A 14,490-nucleotide genomic window follows, 5' to 3' on the forward strand; every position below is an offset into this window, starting at 1 on the left:
ACATACTAATGTAATTTTAAATATGTAAATATAACCTTTAAATATAAAATGGAATTGTAAGAAAAAAAAAATTAAAATATTATTTTCGAACGTTTAAACAAATGTTTCTAATGTCTTAGAACATTTCAAAAGTCCATTGTCAGAGAATATGTAATAATTATACAAAAACAATAAGGATAATAACAAGAAAAATAGGAAATCTAATAGTATTTGAAATCATTGCCGATCGGTTAAAAATGTAGAAAAGAAAAAAGAATAGAGAAGCGCGGGGTTAAGGCGCATTCCAAAGCGAGTCGCTGACGTCGCTGCGATCGCCAGAGGATCTCAGTGGAGCCCCACGGCTATGCACGGGGTCCGCATTCCACCTGTCAGAAGATGGGTTCCGCGCTTTCTTCTCCAATAATTAAAAAAAAAATTCGTACATAGGGAAACCTTTGAAAATTATTCGTTATTCGTTTTTTAAGATGAAAACAAAAAAAATAAAGGATAATATAAACGAAGTAAATAGATACACACACGTCATTTCGAACGTAGCCATCCGAAAATCGAGCGTTCCAATATGGCAGGTGCGCCGTTCTCTTGTTTTTTCGATCTAGCGCGCGCATATATATATATATACATATACAGACATATATATATATACACAATAAACATACACACATACACGTACCTGTAAATTCGAGGACCATTTCCTAATGTGACGATCTTCATTAGAATTTATTCACTGCCTGTCGATTTGAAGATTAACTTCGACGTGATGCTATTAGATTTAAACAGGACAAAAAATCCTTTTCTTGATTCTCCTTCTTCCTCCCTCCCTCCCTCCTTCTCCCTCTCTCACTCTCTCTCCTTTTCTCTCTTTCTCTCTTTCTCGTTATCTGTTTATCTCTTTCGAATTCGACAGCACGCGCGAACTGGACTAATGTAAGATTATTTCGTTGGATCACTCGCGTGGCACCATCATATTTCCATCGTTCTCTTGGCCGTTCGAAAGTTAACGACACAGAACGTAATACCGTAGAAGAACTTAAGAAGTTACGAAGGGTATCGTAACTTAACGCGTCTTGAAAACAAGCGACGAGACGATTCGAACGGCGTTCACCACGGCAACATAACTGGACACCGGTTGGTAGGGGAACTGAACCGAGAAGGAACCAGTGTTAGAAGGGGATGCCGCTAGGAGGGGGTATGAGCGGAAGAACGCGAAAGGTGACGAAGGGGAGGGGGAGGCAAAGAGGGAGAAAGAGCCGACGGACCAGGAAGGAGGATGGCCGATAGGCGTCAACTTCCAGTATATATATATATATATATATATATATATATATATATGTACACATATACAATATATAAATACTTCCAATACCATACATATTGTATATACGGATCTGACTTATATGGACATTCAAGCATAATTGAAATATCCTCATTGCTCCCCGTTTAGTTGCCATATATATATATATATATATATATACACACATACATACGCATAGATAAACACACATATATACACAAACCATATAAATCCTTTTTTCATTTCAAAATATTGTTTTCCCTTATGAGATCGCATTTATTATCTACATGTGTGTGTATATATATATATGTATGTATGTATGTATGTTGAGTAAAGATGTCCTTGGAAAAAAATATTTGTTTTTAACGAAAGAAATATATTATTCGAAACAAAACGTATTGGCAAATTACAAATTAAAGTTATGATAAATTTCAAATTTGTTATAGATTATAACTAATATAATAATTTGATGAAATTATCGCGAAAAGAAATATTTTCTCTTTCTATAAAAAAAATTTTATATCGGTATATTAATCCATTTGTATTATATATAAACGACGAATTAAATCTATACAACAAAATTGTAAGGTCAAGTATTATTATCAGACATCGATAATTTCTCGGTAAATTCTTTTTTTGTTTGTTTGTTTTTTTTTTCTTTTTTTTTTTCTTTAAGTGATTAGATTTATCGCATCAACTAAGAAAATTTTTCTAACCTCATATCGATAAAACTATCTCTGCTTCATTGAGGAGATCCCCTGGTGTATGTACATACGTATGTACTTGAGAACATTTCGTATATGCTTACGTTCTTTCTAACGAGAAAAATTAATAAACCGACGAAAGATAATTTATCGAAAGTGGATTAGTTAATTAATGGCGAATTATAAAATCGTCTCTTCAACGAATAAATTCTGTTATCTTCGATGAATCATACAAACAAAATCTTCGACATATATCTAGATCCTTTTTCAAATGTAATTGTAGTAGATAATTCAAGGTGTATATGCACAGCGAAAACAATAGAGAATGATAAACAATAGAACGGATCGAGTGTAAACAAAGAGAACGTCGAAAAATTACTATTATTTAACTTGCTTGTATTCGTCCTTGATAGTCAAAGAAATGTTTAAATGGTCATTATCGAGTGTACCATAAGATTACATAATAATTCCTTTTGAGATTGGGGTCAGTCATCATACTAAAGTCGTCGAGCTTATATATACATTTACGTATTGTGGTGTTGTGCGTGTGTGTATTTGTGTGTGTTATGTTTCTACACCTTTAGTATACCTACTACGTATCAGATAATAACGAATAAAAGGAAAAACATTTCTAATTACATATTACTTCATTATTTTTCAACTATATTTAGGATATATGTAAATGATATATGTATAATGATTATATTTGATATATATGTGTTAATTGATTATTTTAATATCATAACCTTAAAAAATTGTATAGAAATTCGATGGAAAATCAAATAAACAATTAATCGAATAAAATTCTTTTATAAGATGGAAAATTATAAATACGAATAATAATAACCGATTGACGAGTTTATTTCTTTATAATAAATTTCAATTGTCGACACCTTGTATTTTAAGTACTTATTAATATAACACGTACGCCGTAGTGTAGTTTGTCTTCGCCCATGTGCTGCATTCAGTCGTACATAATTTATTACATATATAATTAATTAAATAGATGTTCCGATTGTGGAGATTAATTAATTTATTGTGCTATTAAGTGATCCTTAATGCAGTCTTGTATCCTATTAATATTTCTTTTAATTCGTTTGTAAAGAATTGTATTAATAACGTGTAAGTTTGTACGAAGTAATGCGCGAATTTCTGTGAAGAAAAAATTTTATATAAAATGGCAAATTTTATAGAGTTATTAAATTTTTTTCAACAAGATGATAAACAATATAATGCATTTTTGAAAGATTTATTAACATCTGACAATGATATACCGTTTAAAACAGAAGAGGTAAAAATTTGTTGACCTAACCTCTTTATTTCATGCCTCTTTGGAATTATCGAATAATAATCTACGAATTGTTCTAATAACGTGTTAATGTTTGTACTTTTTAGATAAATACGATAAATAATGCTATTATATCGACGATTAATATTCAATTAAATCAAGCTAATACTCGATATAATGGTTTGTTTCTTTTAAATGCATATTTGCCAAAATGTTCAAAAGATACATTGTTGAAGTATGGTATATTGTGGATAGCAAAAGCTACTCAAGTAATGGAAAATATTTACAGTAATCCTAAACATCTGACGATAGCTTGTAAAGTTATTGGAAATTTAATAACACAATGTAAGACTATTCCAGAATTACAAAAGCAAATATCAATGCAAAATGTTAAACAACTTTTAAGTATTTTGGATAATCAGGAAACTATGACAATTTATGGCGCTACGTATTATCTACTTGCTACTTTATTATATCATTATCCTGAAGTTTGTGAACGATTTCAGGTGGGTATTTTTTATTTAAAAAAAAATTTTCAAATAATGTAAAATTTATTTTAATCTTTATTTGTTATCTCAGATATTAATTAGAAAGATAATACTCCTTCTAGTAGATGCTTCTCAAGCTAATTTAGCTGAAGCTGGAGCAAAATGTTTTGCTCTTTTAGTTAGAGCAACAGAGCGTACTTTTAAACCACCTCAGACAAAGCCGTTTTATACATGTTGGACATATAATCAAGCATTAATCTGCAACAGTTTGCATGATATAATGGATAATCTTTTTTCTAATTTATTAGAAATTGAAAGTGTAGATATTTGGGATAAATTGGAATTATCGAGTATATCAGAAGAAAATATAGTAGAGTATTATACTAAACAAAAACAAAGGTTTACGAACTTATGTATATACTTATCTACTATGTTACGGTAAGAATTTAATAATTAGAAAAAAAGCATTTCTCTTTTTATGTTCTGTTAAAAATATGTTTTTTACAGTGGATGCGAAGAGAAAAATTCTGTATTGCCCGATGATATTCTAAGAATATTATGTCGAGGTTTAGCTATTAGACCTATGAACTTGAGAAGACAAAATTCTTTTAAAGAACAGATATTATATCTTATTCTTCCCAAGTTACATATTAGTTTATTCAATGTTTTAAGTGCTTTTATAGAGGGGTAAGTATATAATACATATGACATTATGTTAAACCAAAAAGTAAAGAGCAAAAAAGTAATATTTCTATTTCTAGCTTTAAAAAAGAATTAATACCATTTGGATCAACGATTTTACAATTATTTCATCAAGCATTAAAATGGTCGGGGAATGTGTTAGAAGATCAAGAAACAATTGCTAGTAGTAAACCATATAAAAATATAAGATTGTCTGTATACAAATGTCTCTCATTATGGTTAATAACTAACAACTCGTTATCAGGCATTGAAACAATCATAGATGAATCTCTTTCTTCTATACTTAGAGACATAATTCCAGAAAGAGATCATGTAGTTCTGACTGTAAATTGTTTTCTTTCAATTCATAGAAATCATTTTAAACTATTATGTGTGATAAATATAAATATTTAATACAAATTTGAATATTTCACATAGGCTCAAAATGCAACAAAAAATTTATCGAAGAAAGCCTTGAAACGTTTTAGAGACGGTCAATATGAAAAAAATTCGGCTTTAAATAATACAGTTGCAACTAAGAAAAATCCATATTTGGATGCAGATTTATGTATAGAAGCTCTTATGACTTTACAAAATATTTTATTTAGTACTAGTGCTTGCTTGAAAACAACACTTTACACAGTAAGATTAAATGATAAATATTACTGAATATTATTATTATAAATGTTATAGTTAACTGTTTATAATTATGATATTGACTATGTATAATATTATGATATTATCTTTATTTTAGAACATACAAAGTGTTGTTATTCCACTTTTGTATAAATATTATCTTGGCTCACCTACAGAGACTTTTTATAAGGAAAGAGTAGAATGCCGTTTACAACTGTTAAAAATATTGAAAGATTTGCAATTAAATCCACATGAATCGTCTGCATCTTCAACGCAACATGCTATACAAATTTTCGAAATGGCTCTTAACGATTCTGATTTAAATATCGTTCAAGAAGCTCGATGTGCATTATCAGAATTAGAAAAAATTATACATCCTCTTGCACCAACTTTATCTTTACCTAGAACTGAGTAATTTTAAACAAAAATTTATATTTGTTTACTATATTACAATTACAGAAATTTTTTATAAACAATTTATTCTTTTTTTAGGGAAATATCAAATGAACGTGATGAAATGTGTACTACTGTATCGAACGAACAAGAAAATATATCAAATGAAGAATTTGCACCACCATCGAACAAGCGATCAAAAGTAATAAGTATTGTTACATTAAATTCTGACGAGAGAGTACATTTAGATTCAGGAGATAATGTTACAGCTAAAGTAATAGAAAAATCAACAAGTATAGATTCTTCTAAATTAGAAGATAGCTCTTTACAAAAAAGCAAAAGTATTGTAAATGAAGTATCATTTATAGAAGAAAGAAATAATGAAAAAGATGCTGAAGCTGAATTGCATAATAGTTTACGAATAGATCAAATGCCTGATGAAATAGAGGATAAACAATTAGAGAACATGGAGATAAAATCAACAGAATTGGATGTTGAGGAAATTTCTGAGATAGATCATCCTACCAATCTTCAACAAGGAGATAACAATTTGGAAACTTTGAAAGAGAAGGAGGATGTATTAATGGATGACGAAAAACAGATGTTACTTACTTTTCATGATGAACTAAAAGATAATTAAATACGATTTTACAGAAATATTTTTTAATTTCTATAAATAAATATTGTTGTTTATATAATATCAATTTTTTTATTATAATCATGTATCATACAAATGATTTATGACAAATTGTTAGTTTTACCCAAAAGTTGGTTTCATTTTGGGAACAATATTGTTAATATTTTTAATATTTTTAATAGGTTTTTCTATTACATTTTTAGCATCTGTGCCAACATTATTTACTACTTGAGATGTAGATTTAAATAAACTACAAGCTGGTGATTGTAATCGTCCAGAAAGACCAGTCCATAAACCCATTTCACAGTATCTAATAATAATAGAAATAATAATTAATGAATACGATTTTTGTGAATACTATTGTATTGGTCGAATTTCAATGGAATCATACCTAAAATTTTCCATCATTTTTGGCACAGAATTAATACTAATGAAGGAATTGCTTTCAGAAAAATTTGGCACAATTTTCGGTAACCAAGTATTGTTTTCCGATTTGATTGACATATCTGGTTTACCGGTTCTTGCAAAATTTGAGATCATGCCTGTGAATATTTCTGTTATATGCTCATCTATCTCATTTGTTTTATCTATGGCATTTTTTATTTTTTCACCGACTATATTTTTACGATCAAAAATGTATCCCAAATCATCCCCATGATTTATACCTGCAAAGTATATATCCTTTGGTTCATTTAAATTGATTATTTCAATAATATCTGTTATCATTTTTTTTTTCTTTTTTTTTTTTTAAATAGTACCTTTTAAACTTTGTTTTGCGTCGACAATAGGTAATCCTGAGAGAAAATCTTTACCGTAACATCGTTCGCCGTCATAATCGAAACTATACAAAAATGCTTTAGCCTTTTTAGACCAATGTTCTACCGTAAGAAAAATAGGTGCATTGAACAAAGAATCACCCATAGCTTCTGCGACTTTTTTCATTTTATCAATTTTATTACTTTGAAAAATATTTAAATACTTTTCAAAAACTTCTGGAGCAAATTTTGTCGTATTTCTAATGTTTGGAATGGTTTTCTGTAGTGATGGAATTAGATCTTTAGACAAATAATTTGGAATTGTTCGTAATTTTTCTTCCAATTCATTTTTATAATCGCCAAATATTGCACCACCAATTTCATCCTTCACTACCCCTATTAGCAAAGGAATATTCGGAAAATTGCCAAGCTTCAATGATTCTTCTGGTGTTTCGGTAATGAGATTTGGAAGTGATCTTTGCGAAAATATTAAAAATTGTATAATTGTAATAAAAGTCTTTCATTCTTTTCTTATTTTTATTGATGGACTTTAAGAAAGAAGAGAAAAAACTTACCTTTCATCGTCACTGCCTTCGATAACAGGACCGGCGGTTAACAAAGTGGATATACTTGATACGACACCTGAGACAGTTCGAATATATTCCAATCTAGAATCGACTTCTATTAATTTGTCAATCGATAATTCTCGAAGACATTGTACCATTTCTTTTGTATCATTCGTTGGACATCCATTGTTATAACCAATATATTTAGCTGTATTTAATGGATCTTTGTCGATCGCGAAATGCGATAAAATCGTACCGGACATAGCAATTACACCATTAAAAATACCTACGAAACAAATTGTACAAATATTCGAATTTTTATATCAGATAAAAAAATATTCCTGAAATGTTTATACCTGATGATAATTTCGAGAGTGTAAGCATAAGAGCCGAAATTGCACCTGTTCCATGACCAAATGCTATAATTTTACGTGGATTTCCACCAAAAAATTCTATATAATCTTTAATCCAATTAACAGCTAATATCATATCAAATAATCCATTATTTCCAGGTAGATCTTTTGTCCCGGTACTTAAAAATCCTGTATCATAAAAATCGACAAATACAATATAGTCAAAATATAATTAATCTCGTTTATCATAAATTAATATTTCTATAATATGATTCAATCACCTAAGGAACCTAATCTGTATTGTATAGATACGACGATTATTTTCTTTTTAATAAGATGCTTCATTTCGTATTGACATGCCGATCCTCTTCTAAAACCTCCTCCATGTATCCAAATTAATACTGGATATCCTTCACTGGCATCCGGAAGTACTGGTGTAAAAATATTTAAAAATAAACAATCCTCTGAGCCGATAATTTCTTTTGATTTATGGCCATTTATTTGAGGACAAGGAGCACCCCATGTCGTAGCATTTAAATCGCCCGCCAAATTAGCAGCCTTAGGTCTCTAAAAAAAAAAAAAAAAAAAAAAAAAAAAAAAAAAAAAAAATATTTATATTATTCTTTTTATTTATTTATTTTTTTCTCCGTATATCGTATAGTATTCTTCGTAATTATAAGTTCATTCTTTGAAATGATGAGAATAATAAATTTTTTCGTATCTTAAATTGATCTATATTTAACGATTTTTATTGTTATAATCGCAATAATTTTCTTAGATCTTTTTGAAGTTATGTGAAAAAAAAAAATTAACTTATTAGAGAATACTATTTAGAAATATGATCGAGTAGGTCAATGGAATTTCATTAACGCGTTAGCAACATGTGAATTTTATTATCATTGATTATATTGATCCATAAAGACAATGACTTTACATACTTGGAAACGATGTAGACCAATTGGTGGTTCAGCATATCTAATACCTCGAAATGAATAATATCCACTATTCTGTTCCCGTATCCCAAGTATACGTGCATCTCGTCCATTTTTATTAACAAATACGACAGGATCGTCTATCGGAGGCTCTGCCGCTGCACTACCACCGATAATCCTTTTTTGCCTTCGCAAAGATTTCGATGATGTTATTAATAAGCTCAAAATTACGAGGAGAACCGAAATACGTCCGTTCATTTTGAATACCTGATTTTGAATAAATCGAATTCAATTAACTTCCGGTCATAATCACCGCCCATCGTGACGTATAACTTTCGTCATGTCGAATTAATAAATTAAATAAATAATATTTATCATAATATTTGTTAGAAGTAAATATGGTCACAAATTTAATTCTCATTTTTAAATTCTATATAACATTCAATATTCATTTTTATATTTTCAAAATATGAAGATTTTCGCGCGCTTTTGAACTAGATCCGAACGCCAGTTGTGATACAGTTCCGTTTATATTTGGCATCTGTCCTTTAGGTATGTGGTTTTTCTCTCTTCGCTTATGAAATCCAATTTGATTAATTAAATTAATATGCATCTGTTTATAAATAAGTTACATTTGATTGTATTTAAGTATTTCGCATGTATTGTGTTAAATATTTTTTTTTTTCCAATTATATCTAAAGAAGGATTTAGTTGAAGAATGTAATGATTTGAGGTTAGGTCGTTTTAATACTTAACGTAACGTGATGTTCGTTGTATACATATGCTTTTATGTAAAATATATATTTTCTTTTCTTTAGATTTTGAACCATGGGTCGAGTAATTCGTGCTCAACGTAAGGGAGCTGGATCTGTATTCAGATCCCATACAAAAAGGAGGAAGGGAGCACCGAAACTTCGCTCTTTAGACTTCTCTGAGAGACATGGATACATCAAGGGTGTTGTTAAAGTTAGTATTTTATTTCTTACCAATTTTACTTTTTCATATATTCGATATTATAAGTTTCATCAAATATACGTTTTGTTTGGTTAAATGTATCTAATTTTAAAGTTACTGCAATGATGATTTCTAGTATACCTACTCCTGAATGTGAATGAAGATTTAATACTAGAGGCTCTTTCTGAAGATTTATTTATATAGTTTTAAATTAATCGTATAAAATTGTATCAGTGATTTTTAAGTATTATTTTTTTTTTGATCTTAGGATATCATTCACGATCCTGGTCGTGGTGCTCCTCTAGCTGTTGTTCACTTCCGTGATCCTTATAAATTCAAGACACGAAAAGAATTATTCATTGCACCAGAAGGAATGTATACAGGACAATTCTTGTATTGTGGAAAGAAAGGTTCAAAATTTTATTTTTTTTTGTCTCGCATTTGCTATCGTATATTATATTTTATTTACATTTTACAGCTACCTTGCAAATAGGTAATGTTATGCCTGTCGGCACAATGCCTGAAGGTACGATCGTTTGTAATTTAGAAGAAAAAACTGGTGATAGAGGTCGTCTGGCTAGAGCTTCTGGTAACTATGCCACTGTGATTGCACATAATCCAGATACTAAGAAAACTAGAGTAAAGCTTCCTTCTGGTGCCAAGAAAGTCATTCCCTCGAATAATAGGGCAATGGTTGGTATTGTTGCCGGTGGTGGCCGTATAGATAAGCCTATTTTGAAAGCAGGTCGTGCTTATCATAAATATAAGGTCAAGAGGAATTGCTGGCCTAAGGTACGATTCTTTGTAATGTTTGTGGAATTTTGTTTTTCTATGTACATATATATTCCAATGATGCTGTTTAGACATTTGAAACCTGATATAATGAATAATTTGTGGATAAATTTTGACTGATTTCTATCGATTGAAGAAAGAAATTAATTTATATATATTTGAAATATTTTAATTATATACAATCATACCTTTAGGTTCGTGGTGTTGCTATGAATCCTGTTGAGCATCCTCATGGTGGTGGTAACCATCAACACATAGGTAAAGCTTCTACTGTCAAACGTGGAACCAGTGCTGGTCGTAAGATTGGTCTTATTGCTGCTCGTCGTACAGGAAGAATAAGAGGAGGAAAAACAGATACCAAGAAGGATGATTAAATTCAGCATTCTATGCGTCTTGACTTATATATTATACAAAACAAAATAATACATATGTATAATTTTTATTACATATGTAATAAAAAACAAAAAGAGACAGAAAAGAAATTGTAACTTAATAATTTTTTGTTGATATCAACCTACTGTGCTATATACATGTGCACATACACACACACACACACATACACACACACACACATACATACATACATAATATATATATATATATATACACACATATATATATATATATGAACATACGTATGTCCAAATTTTATCTATATCCTTTAATTTAATATTATTTTTTATCGCCAGTCAAAATGACTGTATATTTTTTTAGGGTAAGGTTTAAAGTTCGTTTTCATGAATTGATTGTACTAATGGTTGATAAGAAACATTTAAAATTTAGATTTCTTCGATATTACGAATGTATAGTAATAAAAATATGTTCGTTTCATTAGTATTACATATAATTATAAAGTTTAATTTAATTTCAATGTAATGGAATGTAAATAAGAATTAATTATAACGATCATAGGAAACGTGTGGAATCGGAATGTTCCTTTTTCAGGAAGTGTAACATCCGGCGGATATAAAGATTACGCCATGTTACTGTCTATATCTCGCGTTTCTCGGCCATTTTTGTTGCGTCGACGTCAAGTGTGGCCAGGGGCCTCTCTCTCTTCGTAGCAGTCAGTCTTCAAGCATCGTTTGTATCAGAGTATAGCGTCAGACGGATACCGGTATTACGACCGTTCGGATCGAAGACCGAGTTTCGTTCGCAGATTGGCGTACAATAAGTAAGAAAAAGTAAAATATAAGAAAACGAGAACGTTGAACTTTTTTGGCACGGTGAGAGAGATACGACTAGGGGAGAGTGAGCTACACGAGAATCTACGGCAGAGCTACGAAAACTACGCACCGAGGCGGAGTAATATGAGTAATGCAGCCAACCAGAATGGATCAGGTCTAGAGCAGCAGGTAAAAAGAAATGTTATTATAAGAAGTGTATTTCTAATGTCTCATGCTGACAATTTTCTCTCTCTCTCTCTCTCTCTCTCTCTCTCTTTCTCTTTCGAGCTTTCTTCTCTTCCCCCCTCCCCTTCTCCTTCTCCTTTTACCCTTTCCTCTCTTTTTTATACTTCCATTTCATACACGTTGCAATTTACCCTGTACCATTCTAATCTTTTTTTTTTTCTTTTTTTATTCATCTTTACGATGTTATTATGGACTTAGAATCTAGGCGTTACAGAATATCAAAAGACATGCGCAAAAATCTTAGCTTTGGTATCTCTTTGTTCGGTCGGACACTTAAGAACGCTGATGGCTCGACTCTGAACCAGTTCGTGACGTATGGTTTTATAATGGCGGCAACCAATTCCGGGAACAGCATGCCTCGTGCCATGACGCACGCCATATACCGCTTTTTTTTCTTTTCTTTTCTTCTCTTCTCTTATCCCTTTATAAAATCTTACCTTATGAGAAACTATAAACATCGTGATTTTTTGCATCATCGATGTTTTTTCATCGTTGTACTACGTTCGAAATATCTATTGCTTCCTGCCTCGATTATCTTTCGAACGAGTGAAGACAATGCGAAATAGCGACTTCACTATTAGATGCTTAATCGTAAAGTCATAAGGCTATGGCGCATATTTCACTAATCGCTCGAATTCACTTGATATCGAATGAAAAATGTCGATATTTATGCTCTTTTCATTCATTTCAAGTGTTTTTAACATTGATCTGTATTTTTTTAATTAATATGGTGTTGTTAGAAAATATCACTGTAAAGAAATAATATAGATACTCAATATAGTGAGATACTCAATTTGTTGAGAAAATATATATATGTATGTATGTATGTATGTATGTATATATGTATATATACACGGATCAAAGAAACTGATTATTTTCTTTTTGCAACAGTTAGCTGGTCTGGACTTGCAGGGTTCTCGCCAACCAAGTGGGGGTCGCTACGTTCCACCCCATCTGCGTAATAAATCTGCAAGTAAGCATCGAAAAATTTTATATCATTAATTTAGAAAATGAAATAGTCATAAAATTTTACAGAATTTTATAAGTATTCCATTATAAAATTTAAGGTATTATATTATAATATTTTATATTGTAATTTTAGGTAGCGCACCGTCAAGCGGTGATCAACATTCCAGTTCAAACTCTCGGCCACTTTATTCTGATAGAGACAGGGGTGGAGATCGGGATAGAGACCGAGAAAGAGAGAGAGATAGGGATAGGGGCAGAGCAGGGCCAGGGTTTAGAGATTCGCGTAGTGTACGCGACGTCGATTTTGGAAACTTTGGCAACTTTGGTGGACGTAATAGACGTACCCCAAATCAAGAAAATGGAAGAGATTATAGATATTCAAATTCCGACCGTGATCGCCCGATTAGTTCCGGCAATGATCGGTGGCAGGAACAACCTAGAAATGATCGCTGGCAAGAGAGTAGAAACGATCACAGAATGGGAAGCGGTGGTGGTCGATGGAAGGATGACAGAGATGGAGGTAGAGGAGGAGGCAGAAACGAAATCGATTGGACGATTCCCACAACTAGAGATGAGCGATTGGAGGTGGAATTATTTGGTACTGGTAATACTGGTATCAATTTTAGTAAATACGAGGATATACCAGTTGAGGCTACTGGCGATGACATACCACCACACATCACATCGGTTAGTATAATTAAGCGAATATTTCAACGTTGACTTTCAATAAAAACGTATATTGTTTATATTTCAGTTTATATTTCATAATGACGTGTATTATTTATATTTCAGTTTGATGAGGTTAAGCTGACGGAGATAATAAAAAACAGCATTACCTTGGCAGGTTATGATAAGCCTACACCAGTTCAAAAATACGCTATACCGATTATAATCGGACGGCGTGATGTGATGGCCTGTGCCCAAACAGGGTCTGGTAAAACAGCGGCCTTTTTAGTGCCAATATTAAATCAGATTTATGAGAGCGGACCCCAAGCGATACCACCGCAGGGCAGTTCTGGAAGGCGTAAGCAATATCCATTAGGTCTTGTGTTAGCACCAACGAGAGAACTTGCTACACAAATCTATGATGAAGCGCGTAAGTTCGCGTACAGATCGCGTATGCGACCTGCTGTAGTTTATGGTGGCTCAAATATAGTGGATCAAATGCGAGAATTAGATCGAGGTTGTCATTTACTTGTTGCGACTCCTGGTCGTCTTGCAGACATGCTTGGCCGTGGTAAAATCGGCTTAAACAATTGCAGGTAAATTTTTTCTTAATCCTTTTTCTTTCTTTGCTATTTCCTATATTAATTTTATCACGAAATCTTACTGTGAGATCTTTACAGCAACGTAAACAAAAACGTCGACATTATTATTTTAGATATTTGGTATTGGACGAAGCTGATCGTATGTTAGACATGGGTTTCGAGCCGCAGATAAGAAGAATCGTTGAAGAGGATACGATGCCACCAACAGGAGAAAGACAAACTCTTATGTTCTCTGCTACGTTTCCAAAGGAGATACAGATATTAGCACGAGACTTTTTAAGCAATTATATATTCTTAGCAGTTGGTCGTGTTGGTTCTACGTCTGAAAATATAACACAAAAGATTGTATGGGTCGAGGAACAAGATAAACG

At 31.5% G+C, this 14,490-nt stretch overlaps 5 protein-coding genes across 9 annotated transcripts in view; 3 read left to right on the plus strand and 2 right to left on the minus strand.

The window, feature by feature from the left end:
* LOC124424178 overlaps positions 1-1,152 on the minus strand; it is a 56,557-nt gene extending 55,405 nt beyond the window's left edge. Inside the window, exon 1 of the mRNA XM_046962861.1 lies at positions 671-1,152. The gene's annotated coding sequence lies outside the window, so the exon portion shown is untranslated. The remainder of the gene's footprint in view (positions 1-670) is intronic.
* Positions 1,153-2,803: 1,651 nt separating this feature from the next.
* Positions 2,804-6,179, plus strand: LOC124424394 (proline-, glutamic acid- and leucine-rich protein 1-like). The gene is made up of 8 exons (XM_046963385.1): positions 2,804-3,286; positions 3,391-3,789; positions 3,863-4,209; positions 4,279-4,458; positions 4,533-4,797; positions 4,891-5,094; positions 5,207-5,499; positions 5,581-6,179. The coding sequence occupies exons 1-8, from the start codon at positions 3,173-3,175 to the stop codon at positions 6,119-6,121; spliced, it is 2,343 nt and encodes a 780-aa protein (XP_046819341.1). The 5' UTR covers positions 2,804-3,172; the 3' UTR covers positions 6,122-6,179.
* Positions 6,175-9,010, minus strand: LOC124424396 (carboxylesterase 4A-like). The gene is made up of 7 exons (XM_046963388.1): positions 8,731-9,010; positions 8,074-8,359; positions 7,796-7,981; positions 7,449-7,725; positions 6,877-7,349; positions 6,510-6,783; positions 6,175-6,428 (listed from the first exon to the last, which is right to left on the minus strand). The coding sequence occupies exons 1-7, from the start codon at positions 8,980-8,982 to the stop codon at positions 6,239-6,241; spliced, it is 1,938 nt and encodes a 645-aa protein (XP_046819344.1). The 5' UTR covers positions 8,983-9,010; the 3' UTR covers positions 6,175-6,238.
* A 241-nt stretch (positions 9,011-9,251) lies between these two features.
* Positions 9,252-10,952, plus strand: LOC124424403 (60S ribosomal protein L8). 2 transcript variants are annotated; one of them, XM_046963398.1, is made up of 5 exons: positions 9,252-9,276; positions 9,543-9,690; positions 9,947-10,088; positions 10,157-10,470; positions 10,665-10,952. In XM_046963398.1, exons 2-5 carry the CDS (start codon positions 9,553-9,555, stop codon positions 10,842-10,844), a joined length of 774 nt encoding a protein of 257 aa, XP_046819354.1. In that variant the 5' UTR covers positions 9,252-9,276; positions 9,543-9,552; the 3' UTR covers positions 10,845-10,952. The 2 variants fall into 2 exon arrangements, with proteins under 2 accessions (XP_046819354.1, XP_046819353.1); XM_046963397.1 differs by lacking the exon at positions 9,252-9,276 and adding an exon at positions 9,421-9,457.
* A 443-nt stretch (positions 10,953-11,395) lies between these two features.
* The window catches only part of LOC124424395 (ATP-dependent RNA helicase bel), a 12,073-nt gene continuing 8,978 nt past the window's right edge, over positions 11,396-14,490 (plus strand). For 2 of the 4 annotated variants that reach the window (XR_006942297.1, XM_046963387.1), the window contains exons 1-5: positions 11,396-11,825; positions 12,774-12,855; positions 12,985-13,538; positions 13,644-14,113; positions 14,233-14,490. The exon at positions 14,233-14,490 is cut by the window's right edge and continues 47 nt beyond it. Coding sequence is in view for 2 of the 4 variants with exons in the window: in XM_046963387.1 (XP_046819343.1) it covers positions 11,781-11,825; positions 12,774-12,855; positions 12,985-13,538; positions 13,644-14,113; positions 14,233-14,490 (1,409 nt within the window). In the remaining 2 variants the exon portion in view is untranslated. The remainder of the gene's footprint in view (positions 11,826-12,773; positions 12,856-12,984; positions 13,539-13,643; positions 14,114-14,232) is intronic. The other 2 variants (XR_006942298.1, XM_046963386.1) reach the window with 1 other exon arrangement.

The sequence above is a fragment of the Vespa crabro genome, chromosome 5 (genome assembly GCF_910589235.1).
Source record: "Vespa crabro chromosome 5, iyVesCrab1.2, whole genome shotgun sequence".
In the NCBI taxonomy this organism is placed as follows: Eukaryota; Metazoa; Arthropoda; class Insecta; order Hymenoptera; family Vespidae; genus Vespa; species Vespa crabro.

Excerpts from the sequence above, each read along its gene's own strand:
- LOC124424394 (XM_046963385.1), top strand. The coding sequence starts at position 3,173 with ATGGCAAATTTTATAGAGTTATTAAATTTTTTTCAACAAGATGATAAA. Across the intron at positions 3,287-3,390 it reads TACCGTTTAAAACAGAAGAG|ATAAATACGATAAATAATGC; the intron begins GTAAAAATTTGT and ends TGTACTTTTTAG. Across the intron at positions 3,790-3,862 it reads AAGTTTGTGAACGATTTCAG|ATATTAATTAGAAAGATAAT; the intron begins GTGGGTATTTTT and ends TTGTTATCTCAG.
- LOC124424396 (XM_046963388.1), bottom strand. The coding sequence starts at position 8,982 with ATGAACGGACGTATTTCGGTTCTCCTCGTAATTTTGAGCTTATTAATA. Across the intron at positions 7,350-7,448 it reads GAAGGCAGTGACGATGAAAG|ATCACTTCCAAATCTCATTA; the intron begins GTAAGTTTTTTC and ends ATTTTCGCAAAG. Across the intron at positions 6,429-6,509 it reads AAAATGATGGAAAATTTTAG|ATACTGTGAAATGGGTTTAT; the intron begins GTATGATTCCAT and ends TATTATTATTAG.
- LOC124424403 (XM_046963398.1), top strand. The coding sequence starts at position 9,553 with ATGGGTCGAGTAATTCGTGCTCAACGTAAGGGAGCTGGATCTGTATTC. Across the intron at positions 9,691-9,946 it reads ACATCAAGGGTGTTGTTAAA|GATATCATTCACGATCCTGG; the intron begins GTTAGTATTTTA and ends TTTTGATCTTAG. Across the intron at positions 10,471-10,664 it reads AGAGGAATTGCTGGCCTAAG|GTTCGTGGTGTTGCTATGAA; the intron begins GTACGATTCTTT and ends TCATACCTTTAG.